We start from the raw sequence: 18653 nt of genomic DNA, 5'->3' as shown, positions 1-18653 counted from the left end.
TTTCTGTCAACTCCTCCTCCCTCACACAAACATCACCTTCATTCAGGTCTTCATCACTTCCCAAATAGACTATCACAACAGCTCCTAATTAGGCCCTCTACTTCAAGTGCCTCCCTTAGTACAAGTCTGACCATGCAAATTGAGGGCCTCTAGGATCAATACAAATACAGCCTCTTCTGTTTGGCATTTGAAGTCTTCATTCTGGCTACAGTCTACCTTTTCGGACTCTCTTCACCCCCATTCATAGACTCTCCAATCCAGTCCAACAAGCCTTACTGCTATTACACACACACACACACACACACACACACACACACACACACACACACACACAGTGTCTCCTTATGGTTGTTCTATGATGCACTACCTCGCCACCTCCTAGAATCCCTAGTGTTCCTCAAAGCACTGCTTACATGCTATTTCCTTAAGGGAGTTTTTCTTGATTTCTCTCCATCTCCTCCCCACCCCACCCCCAGCTGCTAACCCTTCTCCTACAAAATTACCTTGTATTTATGTTGACATATTCATATGTACATATTCCTCTTCATTCCCAATATAATGAAAGCTTCTTGAGGGTAGCACCTGTTACATTTTTGTCTTTGTATCACCAGAGCCTAGCACAGGCTTGGCACAGAGAAAACAATAAATTTTGTTGATTGATGATTAATTGGTCAACATTCAAAGAGTTGGTTGTGGAATCTCCCCCATTCTTGATCTCAAGGATAGCCAGGGAGTTGGACTTAAAAATAGTTTTTCAGCCCCTGTTGATGTACAATCTTAATGCTGCAAGGGAGCTAATAAACTCAGCTAATTCATCACCCTGCCTTCAAACAGGATCCACTCAAATCAGGTAAGACCATTAATTTTTAAGGCTCCCACAGGAGATGCCACAGTGTCCCTAGATAAGCCATTCAAAGTTTTTACATTCTCAGATTTTCCCTTATGTTTAAGATGTTTCTGGAGGGAATAAAAAAGTTACTAGATCTTTCCATGATATATTTCCTACTTCTCTTGGATCTGAGTGAGTAAAATATACAAGTTCAAAAAATGACATTTATTTTCCATAGTTGAATGTCATGTTAAAAAAATATCTCCTTCAAGCTACACCAAATCCTTCACATTATAGCTAAAGCTCTTTTGTTCAGGTGAAATAGAGAATTATGAGTCAAAATATTCTTTTATATTTGTTCATTTATTTTTTTCTTTAGATACTTTTAAAAAACTTTGAGGTCTCTACATGAGTTGTACACATATCTAGGATCCCTGAAGAGACCAAGGATAGAGGATCACTTGAGTTTAGGTGCAATAGACTAGCACTGATTACAGGACACCTCTGGTTGGTGGTAAGGGTAAGATACCTAGGTTACCTAAGGAGACATAAACCAACCAACTCAGCTTCCAACGTGGACAAGATAAAGACTCTCAGTCTGAGGAAGAAAAAGAAAGGAGAGGAGAGAAAAGAGAGGAGAGGAGGGGAGGAAGAATGGAGGAGTAGAAAAGGGAAGAAGAAAAGGAAAGGAAAAGACTTTGATGGATCCATGATCCCCTCAATGTAGCTACTTCCTCCACTTAGCAAACCAAATTCAATCCATCCCTGCTTCTCATCCTATGTAGCATCTATTATGTTTAAACAGAGTTCTATGGGACATATAGGATAAGGATTATGAGGTTAATTATGATAGATTATTTACACTGATTTCTTGATATTATTCATGACTGATATTCCATTCACTGACCCTTTCTTAAGAGTTCTAGGAATGGGGGCGGCTAGGTGGCATAGTGGATAAAGCACCAGCCCTGGAGTCAGGAGTACCTGGGTTCAAATCTGGTCTCAGACACTTAACAATTACCTAGCTGTGTGGCCTTGGGCAAGCCACTTAACCCCGTTTGCCTTGCAAAAAAAAAAAACCCTAAAAAAAAAGAGTTCTAGGAATGGTTCATTGGGAACTAGGTGTGGCCAGGAAAATATATAATATCAACTCCTTGAGATCAAGAATTGTTGGGGTTTTTTGGTTTTGTTTTGTTTTGTATTTTGTCTTTGCCTTTGGTGTTTCTAGTGTCTAATACTTAATATGTGCTTAATGTTTGTTGAATTGATGTGAACTGATGTTTAGGACAACAACCAAGTATGGGTATGACAGGAAATCGACTGTGCTGACAACTTCCTCTGCTGAATCCCACACTAGTTGTCGAAGTAAATTAACCAATCTATCAGCCAACAAGTATGCCTGGAGAATTATCTACAGCCATTTGCTCTTTAGATATAAGTATGTGCCTTCTATTTTTAGGAATGGGAAGGGGTCACGACAGGACAATCATCTACATAGCACCTACTAGGTTCCAGGCACCGTGCTGGGTAATTTTCAAACATCTCATTTGTTCCTCACAACACAAGGACCTCAGTTTTACAGTTGAAGAAACTGAGGCCATCAGAGGTTGCTAGGATTACACAGCTAGGAAATGTCTGAAGCTGGATTTGAACTTCACTGTGCTGCTTATTGTACAGCTCATAATATAAAAGTCACTTTTTGGTAGGTTTGTATGTTTATACGGGATTTGCTTACCCACTGCCAAATTATTTTGCATTTACTTTTTTAAAAAAATCTACTTTGTATTTACCTGTGTACATGCTATTTTTTCCTGAGTAGAAGGTAAGCTCCTTGAGAACAAAAATGACTTTGTCTTTATATCCCTAGTACAATACCTGTTAGAATATGCTTAATAAATGAAATGAATCAGGAATTTTATTAGTCTATGTGTTTTGTACTCCTCTTTAAAATCTCTTTCTTTCTCTTTCTCTCTGTCTCTCTGTCTGTCTGTCTCTCTCTATATATCTCCCTTCCTGACTCCCTGTATCTCTGTGGATTTTTCTCTATCTCTATCTTTGTGTCTCTGTCATTATTTTTTCTCTCTCTTATACACATAAACACACACATACACATACCCCCACCACCACCACTATGCCCTACATACACAAAATACAAGTTTATCCATGTGACTAATACTGAAAAAGATACCTAGATGAAAAGAATTCTGACCCTTCACAGACTTAAGGAGTTTCAGCCTAGGTAACAGAGTCGGTGGATATCATTACTACAGGGTAAAGAAAACAAATAAGGTTCCCAAAACAGAGCTCATGGAACATAATGATCCTTGCCTAGAAACTCTGGCTATTGTACAGAATGTAACTCTTCTCTGCTTGCAGAGAAAGTCAAGTGATGACTAAGTGTCTATTGCCCCAAGACTATCATGGCCAAAGCTGTTGCATTGTCGGTCAATGGAATCAGTATGCGTGTGTTTTATTTTTATTTATTTATATATAGAGAAATTATATACATTTATATACTAATATTTATATATACATGTATATGTATATGTATGTCTGTGTGAATGTATGTATTATGCGTATATTCAGTATATGCATATATATGCATGCTTATATCTCGGATAGTCACTGCAGACAGACAATGAGCTGCTCCCAGAATTTAAGCAGAGAAAGCAGATTAGATTATATGTGACAAAATTTACCCATTTTCTCAAGCTACTGCTCTCTGAGTTAAAATTTCATCATTTAAGCATCTCTGTTTTCCTGATAGGTTTGTAGCATGGTGAAATGGATAGAGAATTGACTCTAGAGTCAGGATGACCCAGCTTCATATTTCCCTTCTGATACTTACTGGCTGGGTAAGCCTGTACAAGTAATTCAATTGTTCTCTAAGAGCCTAAGTTGCAAAATATTTATTGATTAAAGGAGTTCTAAAGGAGTTCCCTATATGAATGAACTCATAGGTTTGGGCCATAAAAAATTCTTCTGGTGATCCTATGATTACAAATCCTGGAATTCCATGAACTTAAAAGTGTGGGTGCCAAGAAGGGTTACTGAAAAGACACAAATGGTGGATATGAACAAGATATCACATATTACCAATGATAATTTCCACAAAAGAGCTAAATAAGGAAATGTTTGGAACATATATTCAAAGAAAAATATATGAGAAAAAGAAGTGAGCCGGTCACACATCTAGAAAATAACACATGGGGGCGGCTAGGTAGTGTAGTGGATAAAACACTGGCCCTGGAGTCAGGAGTACCTGGGTTCAAATCTGCTCTCAGACACTTAATAATTACCTAGCTGTGTGGCCTTGGGCAAGCCACTTAACCCTGTTTGCCTTGCAAAAACCTAAAAAAAAAAATAACACATGGATAATCTGAACCTAACTATGGTACCCATAAAATGTTAAAAAAAAACCAAACAAACCTTGAGGAAGGCCTTCTGGGGTTTGGGTAGATTCTCTATAAAGAATTTATGAGAAGATATAGACAAGAACTGAATAAAAAAAGTAAGAATGTGTTACCATCCATACTGGTGAATAGAGTGCTCCTATCAATGAGATCATGGGTCCATTGACTTTTTTTTAATAATTAAGTTTATGATTTTCCTTCCAAGAGTTTTTCTATGGATTCACCTTTCTGCTGATCTTTCTTCATTTTGCTAAGACCTTGAGTTGAGGAGGGGCTGGTTCACAGAAGTTTGGTGTTGGGATCCCTAGAGACTTTACTCACTGTGTGTAATATCTCCCACTGGCCAGTAGGGGGCGCTAGAGGATTTTTCTCACAGTGTAATTTCTCCAGCTGGTAAGTAGGGGATGCTGGCTGCTTTCTCTGGTGTGTCTATAATCTTGATTGAGACCCTCTCCCTTGGCCCACCATTGCAGAAGACAGATCCTGAGGTAGATGTTCTTTCTTCTGGCTTTTCTTTCTGGGTTTTGTTGATTGGATTTCTGTTAAGAGGTTTGTTTCATATCATATATGGGGAAAGATCAGGAGATTTTAGAACTGTACCTGTCTTCTCTCCACCGTCTTGGCCAGAAGTCAGTTTATGATTAATTACATGGAGATTTTATATACATTATGTCCCTGGATTCTCATAACCATGTGAAATATGTAGTACAAGTATTACCATATCCATTTTACAAATGAAGAAACTTAAACTTAGATTAAATGACTAATAGTTGTAATTACCAGAGTCTTGCCCCCAATTTCATATTATCTAATCCTTTAATCATTTTAGGAGTTCTTGCAAACACTTCAAATTCTCATATCTTTTCTTTTTAAAAGAGTTATTGATCACTTTTGTTTTTAATCTCACCTTCCTTTCAGTATATATTCTTCTCCCTCATATTCCCTAAAATTCAACCCTTATCACAAAGAATAAAAAAGGTTATTTGAGTAGGGAAGTACTTTAACACAATATGTCAACAGAATTTGATGGTCTATGCAATGTTCTATATCCAGAAATATTTTACAAATATTTCTATCTTTTTAATGAAGGATCCCAGAATGAACCCTTTATTATAATTCATTTCCATAAATCTAATCAGACATATACTATGTAAATGGAAATATTATCATACTATCATTATGACAATAATATAGAACTATTACTAGAAGATTCTCCCATAATCATATTGATATAGTTAATAATAACAACCAATTTTTAACAATGCCTTATTGTTTGCAAAATATTCTAAATATATCTCATTTTTATCCTCACAATAAATCCTCAAGTTAGATGCCTAACATTAAATCCATTTTACAGAGAAGAAAACTCGAAGTTGAAAAAGGTTAAACAATTTGCTCAAGGTTATAGAGTGAGTATCTAAGACAGGATTTGAACTTAGGGCTTTAGTTCCAATTCTCTTTCTATCAAATTGCCAGTTACCACGGAGGATCAGAGCTGGAAGGGACTTTCAAGATCACCTAGTCCCACCTCCTTATTTTACACATAAGGAATCCAAGGCCCAGAGAATTAAAAAAATAAATTGTCCAAGGTCACATGGAGAACATGGAATTTCAATACATGTTCCCTACCTTTCCCCCCTTCCCCTCAAAGATCATGTTCTTATTAAATTGCATCAGATGAGAACAGAAAGTTCAAGTTTAGGGTTGAATTCTGGTTGTGCTTAGGGAATGGGCAATGCTACTTATTCTTTTTTCTTTGTCCTTTCCTATATGGTGACTCAAGTCCAACACAGCTATCACCCGCCTAGAGTTGGAAGAAAATTGGATGATGGAAGAAGGTATCTTGGCCCTGATGCAGATGCTGCATGAGAACTACTATATACAAGAACTGGTATACTGTCCTCCTTTCAGTTTCCCCCCCTGTCAGAACCAAGGCCACAAAACCCATTGCAGAGGTCACAGCAGTCTCAGTTGAACCCAGGGCTTGCTACCAGCATTACCACCACCCACCATTGGCTCCTGGGCTCTGGGGATATATTTAAATAATGACTAGATGAAAGTCCATGGGGCTCACATCCTAATTTCCACTGGTATGCTCCAGCATTTCTTGTCCAGAGTTTAGAGCACAGTCATGGGCATCTTAACTTCATTCTTCCTTGTTGGAAAATCTTTCATAGGCAATGAGAGATAAATCCTTTGAAAAAAATAAAGCATTTCTATTTCTGCAGGCCTCTAAAAATAGATACCTGATACCTGAGAGTCAATAAAGAGTAGAAGGAAGCTAAAATGCTTTATTTTTTCAAAGGATTTATCTCTCATTGCCTATGAAAGATCCTGACCACCTCTACATGATTGTAAGATTGAAGGGAAGTTCCTTAGAGCTCATCTAATCCTATTCTCTAATTTTTGCAAATGATTGAACTGAAGCTCAGAGAAGTCAAAGGATTTGATCAAGGTCACATAGCAGACTCAGAACATAAGTCTTCTGATGCCCTCTTTTTTCAATCTCATTGTATTCGTTAGTAAAAATAGTAGTCCCCCATATTTTTCTCATAGTCTTTTGGTTTTGTCTTTTAGAATGTCTCCAACAATCACTTGGATTATGCAGGGGCCAAAATTATCACAGATTTTCTCTTAGAAAATACTTCTTCACTCTGGTCAATTCAACTTGCAGGTGAAGTTTAAGGTCAGGAGGGGAGAGCGGGAATCAAAGGATGAAAAAAGAGTAGATTCTTAAAGCCTCTGTGCTCCTATATGATGACAAAGGAATTGAGCAGTAGTCAGTCACCAAGTATTTATTATGACCTACTATGTGCTAAACCCTATTCTAAGTACTGGGAATACAAATACAAATAGACAGTCCCTGCCCTAAAGGAACTTTCATCCTAATAGAGGAGTACAATGTATAAAAAGAAATTTAAAAGGTAGGGGAGAGACATCATAACTGTCTGTGGGGATCTGGCCTCCCTCTTTCCATACAGTCAGAAGTCCATCAGTGTCATGAAAAAGAATCAGTCAAACTTTGTTTGGCATCCCAGAGACAAGTGTAGAAGCTAAATTTCTGTAAATTCACTTCTTCACACCAATGAAGTATTATGTAGAAAGAGTAAAAGAATAAGCATATTTCCTTGGTTTCAGGTAGATGTGAAACTAATGCTGCCATTTTAAATGGGTAGAGTGTGGCACCCTACCCACCCCCCACAGTGTTCCCAGAATAACCCAAGTGGGGATAAAGAGAGAAGAGTAAGAGCAGTGTTGATTCCTTGGAACTATTCTTGCTTCTGTCTCTTTTTTCAGCATCACCCTTCTTCATTCCCTAACTCAACCTCTTGATTTTGATGGCAAGAGCAGGAGATATCAGTGGGAGGCAGTATTTCAGAAAGTAGGGCACAAGAAAGGTTGGAGAGGGAGACCAGAAAAGGGGAGGGGAAGTTGAGTTCCATCCATGCAACTTCTTCATTACAGGGAATAACTTCAAGGATGAAACAGCTCATATGTTCTACAATGCATTTGTGGTAAGAAATTAGGATGCTCCTCAAACATATTCTCCCTTCTGCCTTTTCTCCTATACCTGAGAGTCACCCCAACACCTGACCCCATTCATTGACACTTGAGAGACAGCACAGCATAGTGGGAAGAACACTGGTTTTGAAAAGGAAACAGATTCTGGTTTATTTCCTTTGGAGCCCTCTTACAAACTTAGTACCTTCTAATTCTCATCAGATTTATCTCTGTGAATGTCTGATCACACTATTGCCTCATGAAGTCTCTGAGTGTAGGGAGTATATTTTGTTTATCTTTCTTTCTTCCCCTAGCAGTGCATCTATTGGGCAAACTATTCACTTATTGAATGTTTGATTGAATCAATGAATGAATGTGTTGGATGGGTTTCATTCAACCAACATTTATTTAATGATTTATTCTATGGAAGTCAAGCCATGAATATTATTGGCAGAACTAAGCAACTGTTAAATGAGAGAATGAGTCCCACCAATCTGGTTTCAGGGAAGGTAGTCATTGTATCATCTCCCCTCACTTCCATCCCTATAAAGTCAAATCCCAGTACCTTCTTAGAAGTTCTAAATTCCTCTACAGCCATCATACGTAAAAAAGGAATGATGTTTCTCATGACTAATATAGAAATATGCTGCATGACTGTACATGTCTAACTTATGTCAAATTGCTTACCTTCATGATGACTGGAGGAAGAAAGGGAGAGTCAGAGGGAATTTGGAACTCAAAGTTTTAAGAAATGAATGTTAAAATTGTTTTACATGTAATTGGAGGTAAATAATTTTTATTTAAAAAATGACCAAGATCTGAGATTACCCTGTAACATCCCTTTTCTTTAAGTAATAAAAGAAGGAAACAGGTTAAAAATAAAGAGGAAAAAGAAAAAACCTTTTCTCCACTATTTCTTTCCCCAGTCTAATTACCGAATCAAGGTCCTGGACCTTAGCCACAATGCATTTTCTGAGAAGGGAGGAGAACAGTTGGGACAGATGCTGGGTAATGTCACTATATAGAGCATGGTCACTTGGAAATACAGTAGTGTTGGATATGTTTCATACTAAAATATCTTCTCATCCTCAGTCCTCAATGAAGGACTGCAGACATTGGATCTCAGCTGGAACCAACTACACTTGAGGGGAGCTGTTTCATTGTGCTATGGTCTCCGGGTAAGGCCCTCTCCCTAATGGTTGTGAGTAGGTTCTTCTGGGAAGGTCCCCAGTGCATCTCCCAGTCCTATATCATCATTTTCATTATCATCATCTCCTTTGCTCTTCTCCTCAGGCACCTGAGATTGAATATTTGTCATGATACTAGGTTTCCTGTTGTATCTCCAGCTCCTAGCTGATGGAATAATGTCCCCTAGGTCTGTCAGATGCATGGCTTCCACCAAATCTTAAAGCACAGCCATTGTAGAACACTCACTGACCATGTTAATTGTGTCCAGACTCTGATGCAGCAAATAAGCTTGGCCACAGACACACAAAGTACTGTTAAGTGTAAACCCCCAAGCTCTTCATTTCCTTGTTTGCCCCCATTAGAGATCAGTATACCAATGAGAAACACAGATACTGGTAGAAAAAAGCAGGTCCTTTCCCCCTTTCCTTCTTACTTTATATCATAATGCTCTGTGTCCCTGAAAAAAAATTAAATAGTCAATTCGACCATACAATGACAAAACAATGGATCAAACCTCCCACTTAAATATATGTTTGCAAGCAATCTCTGTGAGGGCAGAAATCCTGTGGCACCCTCTGAAGGCAAATTGCCATATCTGCTCTCTTTCCACCTTTGTTGTTCCAATGCATTGCCTTCCCTGGTGTGCTAATAGTCTCCATCAGCCTGCTGTTTCTCAGATAAATGTTAAGTAATTTACTGTTAAGTGCAAGTCCTCATGTAATAGAAGTGTATCCCTAATTTAAAGGAATTCACTCTGATGGTGGTCCAGGCACTGATTTTGAGTCAGTCTTAGAAAAACAATTCACAGAAACCACTAGGGATTGGCTAAGCTCACATGTGGTAGTCCAGATACTTAAGAGCCTGGGCACAAGAAGGCATCCAGAGAAGGCAAATCTTCCTGGTCCTATCCCTCTGGTTACTATGGGTTCTTGTTGAAGTGCAGAAGTGGTTATGGAGAAGAGGATATAAATCAGTACTCATCAATTGATATGCTACATACAATCTTTATTCCTATGTTATTTTGCCCTTTCCCTGGAGAACAATACTACACTGAAAACTTTGAATGTTTCTTGGAATGGCTTCGGTAATGAAGGGGCTCAGGCCTTGGGAGATGCACTCAGAATCAACTCTACTCTGGCCTACCTGGATATCAGCAACAACCACATGAACAATGAAGGGGCCAACAAAGTGGCCAGGGGACTAGAGTTAAATGAAAACCTCAAAGTTTTAAAGGTAAAGTTGTCTGAACTATAAACCTAGATCTTTGAATATTAAAAGGTACAAATACCTGATCATTAACCAAAAGTTAAGATATTTGTGATATCACTTCAGGAAGGTCAAAGTTAGATGTACCTCACTATCTGTGGAGCAAAGCCATAAGGAGGAATATTTGTACTTGGGGCAAATGACACCAGTCATACTTATGACAAGTAACAATCATACTTATGACAAGTAAATTAATTTGCCCTTAATTGAAAGGGAGAACAACAACAACAGAAATCTTGAGACATGTGCTGAATATTGCTAGTAGGGAGGTCAGACATAGGAAGAGAGAAAGGAACACAGTAGAGCATACAACCAGTGGTAGAACTCAGTGGATTTGCACTGGTTTGGCAGAACTAATATTTGATTTTATATTGAATTCAGCAAACTGGTTGTTAAAGTGGCACTTGTGGGGGCGGCTAGGTGGCACAGTGGATAAAGCACCAGCCCTGGAGTCAGGAGTACCTGGGTTCAAATCCGGTCTCAGACACTTAATAATTACCTAGCTGTGTGGCCTTGGGCAAGCCACTTAACCCCCATTTGCCTTGTAAAAACCTAAAATAAATGCCAGTTGTAATCAGGGTTCTCTAGGGTGGGCACCTCACATTACTTATTTTTTTTGTTTTTATTTATTTTTAGGGGTTTTTTTGGTTTTTGTAAGGCAAACGGGGGTTAAGTGGCTTGCCCAAGGCCACACAGCTAGGTAATTATTAAGTGTCTGAGACCGGATTTGAACCCAGGTATTCCTGACTCCAGGGCCAGTACTTTCTCCACTACGCCACCTAGCTGCCCCTCCTTATTCTTTTTTAATGTTCATCTGAGCAACAATATTTTCTAAGCACCTGTAATAATGTTCATTCTTTCCATAGGTAAAAAAAGATGGAATTATGCATGTAATATTAATTAATTTCTTAAAACTCATTATACCTTTGATGAAATACTATATTTAAATTTCCTCTTTTTTGGTACTTCAGTAAACAAACATAAATTGTAAAGAGAAAAAGTGTGCCAAACAACCAGGGAATGGCAAGTTGTCATTTGTTTCCTCTTTGTATTACACCCAAAATTTCCCCAAAGTATTATAAGTATGCTGGTGTTCTCTGAACAAAGACACCAATAGGAAGCTGGAACACAATGAACCAATAGAAATATAGATTTTAAGGGTTATCCCATCATCCATTTGGGAAACCAGAGAAGTAGAAGAAAAAAAGAGTTAGAATAGGTAGAATGAGTTTTGGGCCAACATCAGCTGCTGTGGCTGCTTTTGCTTTTGCTTACTGTAGGTAATATAATCTAGTTTTGTGTACCTCTTTTATTGTTCTTATTTGAGTATTAAATGCATGAAATATTAAACTACCATTTGGAATATCTTTTTGTATACTTAAAAGGGTCTTTACATTGTTAACTTTATTTGAATTCCACCACTGACATCACCTGATAACTTCCTATTCCCATTCCTAACCCTAGATAGAGGACTAGACTTGGAGTCAGGAAGACATTTCAAATCTGGCCTCAGATAATGATAACAGGCTAGCTGCATGATCTGGGCAAATCATTCTCAGCCTGTTTTGTCATCTGCAAAATGAGATGAGAACAAATGTAAAGTACTCTGGGAACCTTAAATCCATGGGTAAATAATAGCTATTGGTATTTTGACTAATTCTTCTTGTCAAGTAGGTGATAAGTAAGCTTTATTTCTATGATGCTTATTGACTTCAAGATCTGCTAAATCTGGCACTCCTGACCATCCCCATCCTGGTGGAGTACCACTGAAGCCTGCCTTTATTAGTGCAAGGATGCCCTTTGAACAGGTGTCCGTAATTGCATCATGAGGGGTGTCATTATAATCACATGTTAAAAACTGAGAAAGCTATGATAGAATCTCATCACTGCCAGGGGACGTCAAACTGATGACATTGTTTCTAGGCATGCCTAAGCAGTTATAGCATTGTTGTGATGTATTTCATGGATCACAGGCTAAACTAGAGCCAAGGAATCAGCCTTGCTTCTATGCATTAGTTAACAATGGAATCAAGTACTCTCTCTTTTATGAATTTTGTGTGACTCCTTGTTTTAAATTCAACCACAGAGGAGGAAAGTTCTTTCTGTGGGATTTCCATGGTTCCCCAGAGAGTGTAGAACCCAAGGGAGACTCTCCTTGTTTCCATGGGATCATTACAATAATGAGCCAAGGTCTTGGATCTAGTCAGAGAAGTCACTGTGAGAATAACATGCCTATGAGGAAATCCAACATCAGACTCTGCTGGCTAATACATACCTGAGTGTTATTTGAAGTGGCTCCTCCCACTCATTAAAGAGCAGTAGCAAGGAAAAGAGCTTGACATTTGGGTGCCAACCTATTTCTCACTAGAAGGGGTGTGAATGCTTCTTTGCCATAGAGAATAAAAATTCATCAGTGCAATCCATGTAAGTGGCTTGTCTTGTGTATGCTAGTTCAAAATATGCAGGCTTTTCTGACTACTAGTGTCTGTAGAAAGAAAATAGAAATTAGAATTTAGAGAATTAAAAATTTTCTATCAAACTGGGTAGCCAGTACAAATCTAGGACTGGAAGATTAGTCCAACTGGGACATAAAATGGCATCACTGGACAAAAAAGAACTATTTTACTCATGTGCACAAGTTAGGACATTACCCCCATGATGTCATTTGTTTTCTTTGAGAATGAAGAAAGAAAACAGTAACAAACCATGCCCAGAACATGAAAAAGTTCTACCTTGAGCATCAACAGAGTGGAACCCAGAAAAGAGAGAGAGAGAGAGAGAGAGAGAGAGAGAGAGAGAGAGAGAGAGAGAGAGAGAGAGAGAAGAGAGAGGAGGAGAGAGAGGTCAAAGAGAAGAAGCAACATACCCTTCCAGAGATGTGATGTCCCATCCAAGGATCTTGCACCTTCTCTCTCTCTCTCTCTCTCTCTCTCTCTCTCTCTCTCTCTCTCTCTCTCTCTCTCTCTCTCTCTCTCTCTCTCTCTCTCTCTCTCTCTCTCTCTCTCTCTCATATTCTCTCTCTCTCTCATATTCTCTCTCTCTGTCTCTGTCTCTCTTCCTCTCCACCCCCCCACAGTGACTCACTTAGTCCAAACTGACTTCATGTTTGAGGGGGTAGAAACTAGTCAGTCACATTTCAACTATACTTCTTCTACCCAAACTTTTACAGTCCTAGGGATAACCTTCACCTAAGGAAGATACATTCCTAGAACTCATCACTAACTTCTAAGCCCCCACAGGTGCTTCTTATTTATACAAAACATTAACAATGAAACCATTGACTCAAGAATAAAATAGTTACTAAGGCAAGAGGGAGAATAAGCATAACCTTTACTCAAGAACAGTCTAAAACAATTATAGTAATACTCAAAAGAAGGCAAAAGCAAGAATAATCATTACAATAAAAGATAAAATAATAATCAAGATATAACAATAAAGTCATAAATTTGGGGCATAGTGTTCCACCAATGCATACAGAGCCAGAAATGAACATATGAAACCTGGCAGAGCGGCACATGAGCAGGGAACTTCATGTTCCCAGATAACATATTATAACTCTGAATGGCAAACTCTGATGTCCTTTATTTCTTTAGTATACAGACATCTTTGTCAGGATGTTGAGAAAGTATTGAAAACTTTTATCAAAGATATATCAGCTACAATCAAAACAAGTCTCTCTTCCTTCTCCTCCCTTAGCTTTAGAAGCCAGTAGTTTCCCTTCTTTCAGGTTTAGACAATTCTAGAGAATAATAAATCCAGACAGCTTTCCATTCAGCAACAAAATTCAACTCTCTAATCATATTCCAGCAAGTACAGAACCTTTTTAACTTCAACCTGCTCTCCTAGCTAACTCATTCTTTTTTCAGTCAGCTCTCAGCAAAATAACGTCTTTCTTCCAATCAGAATGGCTTCTAGAAAAACAACTGCAAAGAATGTATATCACTTTAATTCTTGTTACCTTTTATATTTTTCAGTGTCTTCTGTTCCAAACTCCTGTGATGACCTTCTTCACTTGCCTCTGTCTTCATCTGGTCATTTTCTACCTCTTCTCCCATGACTTCCAATACCAATACCTTCAATCAAGGCTTCCTCATAAGCAGTGACCCATCTCTAACTTATGATGTGAAACTCATCTTTCTGCTACATATGCCTCCAACAATATTTACCTAATTATATAATATAATCCATGCTAAAACAGTCCCCGTTATCCCTAATTTTTCAGTTAAAGCCTTCAAAACTTTGAAAATAGTTCATATGTAAATGAGCTGATGGAAAGGCAGTTAGGTGGAAGAGTGGCTAGAGTGATGGACCTGGAGTCAGGAAGATTCATCTTCTGGAGTTCAAATCTGATCTCAGATGCTAACTAACTGTGTGACCCTGGGCAAGTTACTTAACCCTGTTTGCCTCAGTTTCCTCATTTGTAAAATGAACTGGAGAAGGAAATGGCAAACCACTAGAGTATCTTTGTCAAGAAAATCCCAAATGGGATCAGGAAGAGTCAGTGATTGAACAACAAAAATGAGCCAATGGACAGCTATACCTCATAGCCAGTTTTTAACTGTCAGTGTTCTACCTTCCATGAAGTCCTCTAAATGAATGTACCTGCAAAGAAATTTTCTCTCAGGTCTTTAAAACAGTCTATTTCTCCTCAAATATTTTTATTGGAGGGACTGTTTCTTCTCTATCTGATTTTTATTGTATTTCTCTTCACAAATGTTCTACTTGTTGCCTTTTTGGACAAAAAAATATTCAAATATAAAAAATTTCCATAGTGATGAAAAAGTAGAAACCATAGACTAAACTAAGCAGATTTAGGCCAAAAAAATCATCCATAGCTAAGGAAATCATATGGGTGCAAACTCATTTTTCCAGCAATTTTTTTTTCTCTTCATGTATTCTACACTCTGGCCTGAGTAGACTCACTTTACCATTTTTATCTTGTCCTCTGCTGAGTCTTTTCATTCACAGACACCCTGTCTTATATCTGATATTCATGCACTTTTTATTTCAAGCTTTTGAAAAACCTTTCCTTTAAGATCTGTTTCGAGACCTAAACTCCATGGCTTTCCTGATGTGTTTGTCTCTGTTGTATCCTTTCTATCCTATTTTTTTTCAAGAAGATTGGAAATGTGAAAAAAAAACAAATTTGTGAGCTGTGAAAGATCAGGAAAATGAGCCACCAGGAGGTCTGAGAGCAAATTCCATGCTAAGTTTGGTTTCCAGTCAGCCTGGCATGGAGAACTTGCCAAATTACCTATGGAAAGCGCATGTGTAAGGCCTTGTAAAATAATTTGAGAGATTTGGCCCTGGAGTAGATGACAAAAAGATTCATCTAGTAGAAATGCTGTATTTGGATATGAATATGAGGATGTTAATGTTATATGAAAGTTTAAGTCTACTCTTTTTAGGGACCAAATTACTATAGGGAAGAGTGGGCTGCCCATTGTTGTAGGAAATATTTTCACCTTTATTCTTCTTATATGTTTGAAATAAATATATCTTCTTAAAGGCTAAAAAAATCTATTTCAAGAGCTGCTTCCTTAAGTAAGTTTTCAATGATTCCGTCCAACTTGAGAGGATTCTCTCAATTCTCAATCTCTCCTGATTCTGTTGGACATTTCCTTTTCACTTTTCTCATTCTAATCTGTATTGTATTTTAATAAAAGCTTTTTAGGTGAATGAGTAATGAATCTTTGCCTAACTTCAATCTCCTGTTTCATTTCTCCTGCAGATGTCCCAAAATTCTTTGACAATGGAGGGGGCACTGGCACTTACCTCGTCTATCAAGAGAAATCCCAAAAGCAGATTAGAGGAGCTCAATATCTCAGTAGGTGACCCCTACCAGCCCAGGCTAACATATTGACAGAGTAGAAAGTTGCTTATATAATAGAACTTGAGAAGCACAGCAGGGCTTCCCACTTTTTTCCAAAACAATTTCAGATATATCATCTTAATGGACCCTATGCTAATCCAGTAAGGTAAGCAAAGGAGTTATCAATATTTACAGATAAGGGAAAGGGGATCCAGAGAGGTGAACTGGTTTGTTCAAGATTCCACAGCTAATGAGAGTGAACTCAAGTCTCTTGACTTTATTCAATACTCTAGACCACCTTGGATTTAAATGTCACTATGTATTTGAAAAGTTCCAGACCTGGGATTTCATTAGCAAATGTAATTGCTAAGAGGAAACTCCCTCTATTGATGTAGATCCATAACTATTCAGTCTCAGAGAGTTACCTTGGGCACATTAAACTTTTCCAGGATCACACAGTTGGCACATGACAGAGGTAGAACCTGAATCCCTATCTTTCTGATTCCAAATATATCCCTTTATCCTCTACATTAAGATACCACTCCATTCTGATTTTACTCAAATACTTAAACATTTGTGTGATCTGGCTTCCTCAGTTTCCTCTACTGTAAAATGCTTGCCTCAGTGTCCTCCACTGTAAAACGAGAATAATAATAGCACCTACTTCATGGGTTATTGTGAGTATAAAATAACATTCTTAAAGTGCTTAGCATAATAGTTGATAATAAAATAAAAACTATATAAATGCTTATTCTCTTCTCATGTATCACTTGAATTCAGGTTTTTCCACTACATGCTAGGTAGTCCTAGGAATACAAATACATTCCCTGTTCTCAAAAAACTTACATTCTAACTGATGAAGACTCTATAGCATAGATAGATAAAATGGATGGATGGATAGGATGGATGAGAGAGAGAGACAGATGGATGGATGGATGGATGAAGTTACACATATAGGGATATATATATATTATATATACTTTATAATATATATATGTATGTATGTATATATATACTTTATATGTATTTGTGTAAGGTGGTGAGAACCCAGGGGAAAGGGTTTGGGTCTAAGAAGTCAAAAGGATTGGGGGTGGCACCATGAGGCAGTCAATTGTAAAATTCTTTCCAGTACCAATGGCAGTATTGATTCAATTGCTGTTCTCTGAGGAAATAAGTTGAAAATGAGTTGAGATTAAGGGAATGAGTAAGATGTTCTGATTTAATGGGGGTTTTTAATTACTGCACTTACAAATTGGAAAGAAATCCCAAAAATGTTTTCAGTAATGGAGTACCACTGTCTTAAGTTTCTAGTCTTCCACAGTGAGTACTTTGAAAAGAAATATTCATTTATAGCAATAAGATCCATTAACTTTTCATATTTCAAGGATCTGTCATCTTTTCAGTATTTGGATTTCTTTTATCAATGCATTACTGACATTTTTAAGACTTAAACAACCAATCAATCAATCAATCAATTACACTAAGCAGCGGACTTAGGCTTTTCCTGAGTTATTATGACAACTTCAGCACCATTTTCCCAACACGCGCACACACACACACACACACAAACATCTTTTGGCTAATATGTACAATGCCCTACTGGACCCATATGAAATATCTTTGCAACTTGGTAGTTTCTGCCAGAGCTTCTGACCATTAAGATCTCCATGTCTCCTCCACACCATACTGAAGCCAAGGAAGAAGACATGAGCTTGAATGCAGGAAGTCCTTCCTATATCATATATATGCACACAAAATTTAGGCGTACAATTAGCATTACAGTACAATACAGTACCATATGGTTGTGTAGTAACTGGTAGTGATAAACACTATATTTCAGTTTAAGATGCTAATCTGTTAGAATACCAAACCAATGATTTAGTTAAGAAGCGAGCTTTTATACCTAGACCAGAGGTTTTATTTCCTTTTTTTGCCACAGTCTGGTGAAATCTATGTAATCCTTCTCAGATTCATGTTTTTAAATGAATAAGTAAAATGCATAGGATTACAAAGGAAACCAAAGGTTAATGAAAAATAAAGATGTTATTTTTCTTATGCAATATAATGAACCTCAATTAAAAACTTCTGATTTAGAGGTGATAAACCAAAAGAAGATGAACTTCCCCAATGTTTAAAATACAAATTACAAGGAGCAGCAAGCAATTATTTAGCACCTACTATATATAATATTTTGGAATATACTTTGGTAAGAGAAAGACAAAAGTAAAAAACATTGAAGTTCATATTCCTAAGGCTCTAGTAGGAATTGGTAACTTAGCTCAATCAATCAAACATTTATTATATGCCAAGCAATACACTGTGTACTGGGGCTGCAAAAACTAAAATGAAATAATCCATGCCTGCAAGCAGTTTACTTTTCTAAAGCACAGGCCTTACCATGTCACTCCACTACTCAACAACCTCCAGGAGCTCTGTTGTCTCTAACATCAGATCAACATTCCTTTTTGACATTTATAGACCTTCTCAATCAGGCCCCAACCTACCTAACCAAACTTATTAGTCTTATTACCCTTCCCATACACTGTGTCCAATCAAACTGATAAAATTCCTCATATTCCACCTTACACTAATTCTCACAAACTCATCTTAAATTTTCATGCTTTTGATACCTTTCTCTTATGCT

The 18653-nt window shown here is 37.6% G+C and overlaps 2 protein-coding genes across 7 annotated transcripts in view; one reads left to right on the top strand and one right to left on the bottom strand.

Moving 5' to 3' along the window:
- Positions 1 to 18653, bottom strand: part of ANGEL1 (angel homolog 1) — a 111365-nt gene that overhangs the window by 35419 nt on the left and 57293 nt on the right. The window contains exon 1 of one of the 2 annotated variants that reach the window (XM_074235661.1): positions 14156 to 14231. The exons of the other annotated variant lie outside the window; for it this stretch is intronic. The gene's annotated coding sequence lies outside the window, so the exon portion shown is untranslated. Of the gene's footprint in view, positions 1 to 14155; positions 14232 to 18653 lie in introns of those variants that run through there. 2 annotated transcript variants of the gene reach the window in all.
- LRRC74A (leucine rich repeat containing 74A) overlaps positions 1 to 18653 on the top strand; it is a 57078-nt gene that overhangs the window by 9835 nt on the left and 28590 nt on the right. For 3 of the 5 annotated variants that reach the window (XM_074235667.1, XM_074235670.1, XM_074235671.1), the window contains 7 exons: positions 6026 to 6133; positions 6820 to 6916; positions 7708 to 7757; positions 8670 to 8751; positions 8836 to 8921; positions 9970 to 10164; positions 15929 to 16024. In XM_074235667.1, coding sequence (XP_074091768.1) covers positions 6026 to 6133; positions 6820 to 6916; positions 7708 to 7757; positions 8670 to 8751; positions 8836 to 8921; positions 9970 to 10164; positions 15929 to 16024 — 714 coding nt within the window. The remainder of the gene's footprint in view (positions 1 to 6025; positions 6134 to 6819; positions 6917 to 7707; positions 7758 to 8669; positions 8752 to 8835; positions 8922 to 9969; positions 10165 to 15928; positions 16025 to 18653) is intronic. The other 2 variants (XM_074235669.1, XM_074235668.1) reach the window with 2 other exon arrangements.

The sequence above is a fragment of the Macrotis lagotis genome, chromosome 4, assembly GCF_037893015.1.
Source record: "Macrotis lagotis isolate mMagLag1 chromosome 4, bilby.v1.9.chrom.fasta, whole genome shotgun sequence".
NCBI classification, from domain to species: Eukaryota; Metazoa; Chordata; class Mammalia; order Peramelemorphia; family Peramelidae; genus Macrotis; species Macrotis lagotis.
Note: the sequence above shows the minus strand (reverse complement) of the source record. Positions and strands in the feature narration are given on the sequence as shown.